This window comes from Camelus dromedarius, chromosome 9, assembly GCF_036321535.1.
Source record: "Camelus dromedarius isolate mCamDro1 chromosome 9, mCamDro1.pat, whole genome shotgun sequence".
In the NCBI taxonomy this organism is placed as follows: domain Eukaryota; kingdom Metazoa; phylum Chordata; class Mammalia; order Artiodactyla; family Camelidae; genus Camelus; species Camelus dromedarius.
In genome coordinates, this window is record NC_087444.1 from 45,702,372 (window position 1) to 45,710,521 (window position 8,150).

Consider the following 8,150-nt stretch of genomic DNA (forward strand, 5'->3'; position numbering starts at 1 on the left):
GGCCTCAGTTTCCACATCTGAGGAAGGGGTTTGTGCTTTTATAATTCATGATCTCTAAATCCCCTTCGACTCTGGCCATTCTCTAGAAAATTAGGGGCTGGGAGGTGGCAGGCTCCCCTATTTTTTCACCCCCCACTTTTCCTCTCTGCAGCCTCCAAGGTTCTTAAAATCTGCCGAGGAGGACGTGGATCCTTCCTGCCCCAGACTTCTGTGACCAGTCAGCTGGCACCGTACAGGTTTGAAAGGCTGTCACTCAGCCAGGATGGCAGGGCTAGAGCCCAGCAGTGCAGACACAGCTCCCCAGGGATCCAGCCCCTCGGCGCACACTGCGGCTGCCTTCCCTCCTGCCTTCCCATCCCCATTAGCTCCCCGACCTCCCTCCTAGGGCACTGCCCCGGGTTCACCTCCCTCTTTTCAACTGTGTGCAGCGGCAAACGCACTCTCTGGCTAAAGCCGAAGCCACTGGGCCGGGGACGCGAGCTCAGGGGTGGCACCGACATCTTTAAATCTCTAACACACCCGACGCCCACCCAGCCCTACTCCAGACACGGCTCGCTGGGGGACAAAGCCCCTGTCCCGCTCGTCAGCTCTCATTGGTTGGCCTGTACCGGAAGTGTTTGCTGGCACTTGATTAAACGGAAAGAATGCCCCCTCTCGCCGCTAATCGACCCGGCAAGCTGACAGACGTCGCCATTCGGTCCCACAGGAGGAGCGCGGGGGGCCCCACCGGCGCGCTAACGGAAGGCCAAGGGGATCCCCATCGCCCCTCCTCCCAACAAACTTAAAACCCAACTAGGAGCCCGGAAACAACTTCAGGTTCCAGACGAATATCCTGACAGCTCCGTCCCGCTCCTCCCCCACTCCTCACAGTTGCAGGTCCCCACCCCTCAAGCACACTTACCAGCCTGGCTTCAGCCAAACTCTGCAAGTTGGATGCCCCGCAGAGTTTGGTGGGCTAAGCCACAGGAGCCTTCGTCTTGGCCATTACCGAGTCAGTTTCTCCCCCAGCTATGAAAGGGACTGAAATCTGCAGCTCATGCCGCCCTTTCCTCAGCACCCCTGACCACATCCCATCCTCCCCTCCACCCCCACCTCTCCAAGCACCCCAGGAGCAAATAGGCCACACAGCTCCGGGTTGGTTTGATTATTTTTAAGGACACAAGGAGTGGGAAGGCAGGGAGAAGACGCAGGTGGTCGTTGGGGGCCAGGTCAGCATTGAAGTTACAAAGTGAGGGTGATGGGGGTGAGCAGGAGAGGGAGTGACTTCAGACCCTGAATCCAGAGGGGAGAGGGAGACTTGGGTACTGAGTTGATGCTCCAGGCAGACTCTCCCAGCCTTCCCACCTGGCCTTCTCCAAGGTGACCTGCCACCTCCTCCGTGGGAGTGGGATCTGGCATGTCTGTCAGCCACTCCCAGCTCTGCGTGCAAGGAGGGCTGGTAGGAGGGTTCTGTGTGTCTGTCTCTTAGGTGAAGTGAGAGCCCCAGACCCTGGCGAGGTCTCTCAGCTTCTTAGTGTGGAGGTGAGTTCGAAAAATTAGGGCTTACTTCCAAGATTCTTCTGCAAATCGCAGCCATTGCGCTAACCTGCTGAGAGAGGAAAGGTTGATTAAAATCCAAAGGCCACTTGGTGGCGATTCCTAGGAAATCGGAGGTCGGTGGTGTCTCATCCAGAGGGAATCAAAAATCTAGAGGCAATTTGCTCGCCAGAGGTAACATTTGGACCCCGTTATGTGTAAATTCAAATAACAGTGTAACCCAATTTTCTAAGCCAGTAGCTAATCCTGAGAGAAATTACTTCAAAGAGCACAATCTGACAGTAATTGCTGGAGGCTGCCAAATGCTTGGGGAATGTCCCTTTGTCGGGTGAAATTCCCTTCCACCAGGCACAGCCAGAGAACCAGCCAGGGGCAGAAGACAGTGATTGGCAGTCCTGCCCTACTTGGGGGTGAGCTCTTGGGGGTAAGTGCTCTCCAGGGACAGCACCCACCTGAGCTACACTCCCTAGGGATTTTAGTGGGTGGCACAGAGGGCTGCAAGCTGAACTTAAGCACTGGCCTTAAATCACTTGTCTATATTTGACCCTTATCCTTAGACTTCTCAGAAAGCCCTGGTGCCTGCCTACCCCTAGCAAAGTCTTGGTATAAGAATGGCAGGAGCCAGCTGGCCTCTTCTGATGGGCAGGCACGGGACAAGGGTGCCTGTGCCAGAGGGCCATGATGATGCCCACCTGGCACGTTCAGCTGAACATTGGCGAGATCTAACCTGCACATCTCTTCAATGAATTTCTAAGTGTTCCCTAGGTAAGTTACTCTCTCATTCTGAAATTAGTACTATCATTTGGCTTTGAAATGTGGATACTAGAACTAAACAGAACTCTCTAAGCTTCTGTTTTAAGGAGTGCTGAGAGGCAGAGGGCGTGTCCAGCGGCTGGGGAGCATGGGGGTGGGGGATAGCAGCAGGTGTCTTTTGGACAGACACTCCCAGCGCGGTTGGGGGCCCACTACCTTCAGCTCCCGACGGGTACTGGCACTGCACTGCAGGCTCCCTCCGCCGCGGACGTGGCGCACAATTCGGCGGCAGACCCTGGAGGGCAAACGTGGGGTTTCCAAAGGCTTTGGCTACTCGAGAAGACTCTTCGCACGCGGAGTCTCTACGGACCGTGGGTCTCGTGCCCGAGCCCGGAGGCTGTCCAGGAATCAGATGACACTCAGGACTTCGCGTCCTGGGCAGGGATGGAGGTGCCCCTTCGACGCCGCTGGCTGCCGCCGTGTGCGCCAGAGACCAGATGCGAGGTTTCTCGCTGCATGGGTAGTGCATGGTCAACCTGGGGCCTCCTGGCTCAACCCGGAGGAAGTCTGCTTCTCCCGACCCGGGGGGCTCAGTGAAGGAGAAGCGGGGTGCCGCCAGACTGCACTCCCTTCGCTCCGGCCGGCCCTCTCGCGCGGCGGCACGTTGAACCTCTGGCAGAGACTGAATGTCTTTATGGAGCTCAGCCAGCCTGTCCGTAGCTGTGACCACTTCCTCTTCTTCATCCGCCTCCTCATCCTCTTCTTCCTCCAGGTCTTCCAGGTCACTCAGCCGGAGCCCCCGGGCCTCTTGGCTAGCAGTAGCTTCTGCGGGAAATCAGGAGTGGAGTGAGAAAAGCCCCAGGCCCCAAGGGAAACCCTTGGGAGCGCCCATCCCTGAGAAGCTTTTAGCAAGATGCACCCTGCACTCAGGGCATTCTCGGTGTAATTCACCAAGCTGGCCACATTGCCTCCTGCATTTGCCCCAGGGCTGCCTGCCTGCCCTGGGAAAGAATTTCCGCCCCCAGACCTGCCCCCACCCTTTGAAAGACTCCTCCCCTTCCATAGCCCAAGGAAACGGCCACTTTTCATTGCCTAAAACCTGGATCTCAGTTTCTCAACGTTAAAAAAGCAAGGGACCATTTTCACCCAATTCCAACACCCACAGCTGGGTATTACTTAATTCAGGAAATATTCACTGAGCGCCAGCTAGGTGCCAGAAATCATTTAGGCATTTAGGTCTTAGGAATTTAGAAACTACAGCAGTGGATAAGATACTTTCTAGTGGAGCGGACATTCCTGGGGGGGTAAGTATGGCAAAGGCAATAAAGTAGGCTGATGTGACAGAGAATAAGTTGGGAAGCTAGCTGGCAAGGGTGGCCAGGGAAGGCTTTGAGGAGGTGACACTTTAGAGTGGAGAAGAAGCTGGTTCTGCAGGGAATTCCAGGCAGAGGGAACCACACAGGTAAAGACCCTGAGGCATGCGGGAGTTGCAGCTACAAGGGTAAGCCAGGGGGTGCCTTCTGTGAAAGGTCCCCCACGGAGTGGTTGTGAAAATCCAATCAAATTGCTTGATGGCTGGAAAACCCATGTCAGGTGGGGAGGTGAATGTCTGATACCTTTGGTGTCACCGTTTAGGCAGCCCAGTAATTCCTCTGTTCCAACCTCCACCTTCCTCTCCTCCCCGCCTTTGTTCTTGGGTGCCCAAGTCATCTTGTTCTCCTTCTTGAGGCGCCGGCGTGCATTGGCGAACCAGGTGGACACCTGAGTGAGGGTCATCTTGGTGATGATGGCCAGCATGATCTTCTCGCCCTTGGTGGGGTAGGGGTTCCTGCGATGCTCATTGAGCCAAGCTTTGAGCGTGCTAGTGGTCTCTCGGGTGGCATTTTTTCTGCGCCCGGCACCGCTCAACTCCACTGCTCCGTACCTGGGGGGAGAACCTGGCTCTGGGGCTGCAGACAGGAGACAGTCTGTGGCCTGGCAGTGAGGATCCGCTCCCCTCCCAGCACACAGCTCCCCATGCTCTGTGGATTGGTCCCACCTTGGCAGGGGAAGGGGAAGGACTTGCAATGCCAGTCACCAATGCCCCATGCCTTACCGGTCATACTGGTACTGCCCCAGAGTCGGCTCATAGGGATAATAGGCTCCTGGTTGCGCCAGGCTGGGTGTAAAGTTCCCTGCAGCCTCCTTAAATTCATACTGTGGATTCTGATCGAGGAGGAAGGAAGGATTCAGGACTACATTTGGGGAGGAGGAGAGGGGCGGTGTTGCTAAGAATGTGAGCTCTGGAGTCAAGTCTGGTTCAGACTATAGTACCACAGCTTGCCTTGGCTGTGTGATCCTGGGCACAGTAGTTTAACCCCTCTGTGCCTCAGTTTCCCCCTTGGTAAAATGGGGATAACAATAAGACCTATAGGTAATTGAAGAACAATGTTTGGCAGAATTCCTTGTGCAGAATAAGCAGTAAACATTAGTTGTTATTACTGTTACTCCTTGTCTCACTCAACCTCCCCTCCCATTACCTGGGGAACTTCCCTTACTTTCCTCCCCCAGACTATTCCCTGGCTCTTTCTATCTCTATGACTTTGGGTAAGATTATTTGAGTCCCTCTGCACCTCAGTTTCCTCATCTGTGCAGTGAGCCTAGCGATGACTTGCACAGCACTGACTGAGGTACAGATGTTTTCTAAACAGTACGGAGTTCTGCAAACTGTAAAATGTAAGGATGTGGGTCCCCACCCCCATCCTTTATGTACAATCCTAACCATTTCCTTTCCTCAGAGTGGTGCGTCCTTCCTGTGTTTTCCTAGATGGAGATATCACACTGGATTTTGCCCCTGCCGCTCCTGCTTCTAGGCCGGATGGGTTCCGGGGCACAGATCCAGGCTCCAGTGTACTCACCAGCGCCCCGTACAGTGCGGGCGGCTCCGGGCTGTAGGGCAGGTAGCCTGGGTAGCTCTGGGCAGCTGCAGCGGCCGAGTAAGGAGCTCCATAGATGCCCAAGGCCGCGCCCAGCTCAGGCCTCGCACTGCTCAGCAGCCGACTGTCGTAGGGTGCGCAGCAGAGCGCAGCCGCCGGGGTGGAGCCTGAGGCCACGTCTGGGACCGAGCGCGGGGCAGATTCGCAGCAAGTGGCGCTGGAACTTGCAGACACCAGAAACTACGGGGGCGAGAGAGGGGGCACTGGAGGTCAGAGACCGGCGCCTGGGACTGGCTGGAGCCAGCGGCGAAACTGCCAGATCATTCCTTCATTCAATGTAAACTCAATGCCACCGGGCGCCGAGCATTCTGCTGAGTACTGAGACAGGAATTATCCGAAGACTCAATTTATCCGAACTGCCTATATAGATACTCATAAACCTTTGCTAAAGTTCTAGGGGGTCCGGGTCGTGGGAACGTTCTAAAGCTCAGATTGCAGAAGCCAAACTCCACGAGTTCCCTCGCAAACCCTCTCTCCCGGCTCACAGGATCTAAAGAGGCCGAACTAGAAGTTAGCTAGCGTTAGAGACCACGTCTCACTCCCGCTCCCTATTTTATAGATAGGGAATGAGGGGTAAAGGAAATGAGGACTAGAGACTTATCCTAGATCACAAAGCAGGGCAGTGGTCAAGTTGGACTAGCCTTCTGCACTCAGCAGAGAAACTGTAGACAGGGGTGAATGTCTCCAGAATTTCCCCAGGAAACCCTTGTCACTGCACAATACCCACCCTGGTCTGGAAAATCGAAGGAACCAGAAGCAGAGAGCTTGAATCTACCGAAGGAAGGGGGAGGATAAGAGCAGAGGACAACAAGTGAACAAGCACAGAAAACGAGTGAGATGGGCAGGTAGCCTCTGGACTGGAATTCTGAGACTCTCCCGGGCACCTCGGATATCTGTACAATAAGGCCTGTTTGGAAGATTACCGAAATCCACCCACCTCGGTGAGCGCGTGGTTAGAGTGCCCAAGTTTCGGGTCACACGATTTTCCAGCTTGCACTGGGGGAGTGGAACGTTCTCAGCCAGGGATTGGGGATGTCAGAGGGGTCCGTGGCACATTACTCAGGTGTCTGCTCACTCTGGCTTCCCCGGGGACTCGTGGGAGAGGAGGGTGCTAAGGGGCAGGCTCGTGCACTAGGCACCCCCTCCACCCAGTCGGCCCCCATCCTCCATGGGGGAGGCTCTTACCTGGGAAGCGCTGCCGTACGGGTGTCCGAAGTGCGAGAAGGACATGGTGGCTATACCTGACTCGCCTCCCTCTTCTCTTGCGAGTTCCCGCCTCAGCCCCGCGGTTCTGCACCTCCAGCCGTCCGCGGCCTCTGTTCCTTACACGACTGCCCGTGCCCAGCGCCGGGTCCTCCGCCCGCTTGGCGCGACTGGAGGCAGAGCCGAAGGCAGCCTGGCTGCCGAGCCCTGCGCTCCAGAAGGCTCCCCTCCGGCCCGCGTGGTCCGGAAGACAGTAGGGCCCATGGATGGGCAGGGGAAGGGAGAGGTTGCGGGTTCCCAAAAACGCGCGGTGGCAAGGCAAGGTGAGGCGCGGCGCGGGGCTGTGCGGCTCCCGAGGTGCCCCAGTCCAAGGTGGCCAGAGGCTCAAGGTGACGTCACGGTAATCCCGGGCCGCCAGACGAGCCCCCGGGCCCTGGGGCCCCGGGCCACCAAGCCTGCCGAGCGCAGCCAGCCCGTGCGCGCGCGCGCACCCTCACCACACTCACACTTGTTCCGGAAGGTTTGTGTAGCTGGTGAGAACGTCAAAGACCCTGACCCTCTCTGCTTGGCGCAGGATCCTACCCCTTTTCGCCCTAAGCTCACGCGCGCGCGCACATACAATCTCTCCAAATTACCCGGGAGAAGTAGGAGAAACGCCTCCCACTGCGCCGCGCAGGCCCCAGGCGCGGCGCGCTTACCTCCTCCCCTGCGGCCCGGAGGAGGAGAGAAGCGCCGGGCGGCGAGGGAGGAGAGAAAACAAAAGAAGAGACAGGAGAAAAAACAGGAGAAAAGTGGGGGGAAAAGGCTAGAGGGAGAAGGAGGAGGGGAGAGGAGAGAGATGAGGAGTCTGTATGAACAGAGGCGCGCGGGGGAGGGGACGGAATGGGGGTGGGCGAAGGCTGGGCGGAGGTTGAACGCTGGCAGGTGGAGGAGAGCAGTGGCTCGCGGGAGAAGCCTCCAGCCGGGCTTCCCCGCCCTTCCGCTGCAGGAAAGTTTGTTCACGCCACAGGCCCCGCGCTCCTTAGGGCAGCGCTGTGCAGCGTCAGTGGATGTCAGTGATCCGGCCGTCTTTGTCCACGGGGACCTGGCTCTCCACCCTAGTCTCTCCAAAACTCTAGCTCGATTCAGGCTCTCCATGGCCTTGACCCCGGGGCTTCTCTGTCGCCTTCTGGCCCTCGAGTAGGCCGAATAGCGCCCCCTCGAGGTCAAGGTTCAGATCCCCTCGGACTCGGCCTGGAAACGCGCCAAGGTTGACCCCTGGCATCTGCAGACCGCGGGCTAAGACCCCAGGGCATCTCCTCCGAAGGTGAAACTTGGCTGCCTTGTGCGCACCGCGCTGCGTGTCCACGGGAGAGCGGAAAGCCGGAGGAAGGAGCTGGGGACGAACTGCAGCCGCTGCGCTCCGCTGGGGGGTGGCGCTGGCGAGCCGCGGTTCAGTGCGCGGGGAGGACTAATTCCCCTGCGCTCCGCCGGGACGCCCCGCCGGCCCGGCCCAGCGGCCAGACCGCCCCAGCGGCCAGACCGCCCCTTCCATCCCAGAGGCCCTCAAAGAGGCACTGATGGGCGGAAGAGCTCGTTGGTGCCTGGGAGGAGGCTGAGCACTCTAGGCCTGACCCCCAGGCAAGCGGCCACCAGTTTGCTAGCACCGTAGATCCTGCACTCCTGAAGGCTCAGTCCTCAGGT

At 57.8% G+C, this 8,150-nt stretch overlaps 1 protein-coding gene across 2 annotated transcripts; it reads right to left on the reverse strand.

Annotated features, from left to right (window-relative positions):
- Positions 1-1,135: 1,135 nt before the first annotated feature.
- Positions 1,136-7,834, reverse strand: IRX6 (iroquois homeobox 6). Of its 2 annotated transcripts, none has more exons than XM_031458427.2 (6): positions 6,450-7,834; positions 5,187-5,444; positions 4,385-4,494; positions 3,906-4,213; positions 2,506-3,114; positions 1,136-1,588 (listed from the first exon to the last, which is right to left on the reverse strand). In XM_031458427.2, exons 1-6 carry the CDS (start codon positions 6,492-6,494, stop codon positions 1,581-1,583), a joined length of 1,338 nt encoding a protein of 445 aa, XP_031314287.1. In that variant the 5' UTR covers positions 6,495-7,834; the 3' UTR covers positions 1,136-1,580. The 2 variants fall into 2 exon arrangements, with proteins under 2 accessions (XP_031314287.1, XP_031314288.1); XM_031458428.2 differs by having other exon boundaries at positions 1,136-1,585; positions 6,450-6,554.
- Between the last annotated feature and the right edge of the window lie 316 nt (positions 7,835-8,150).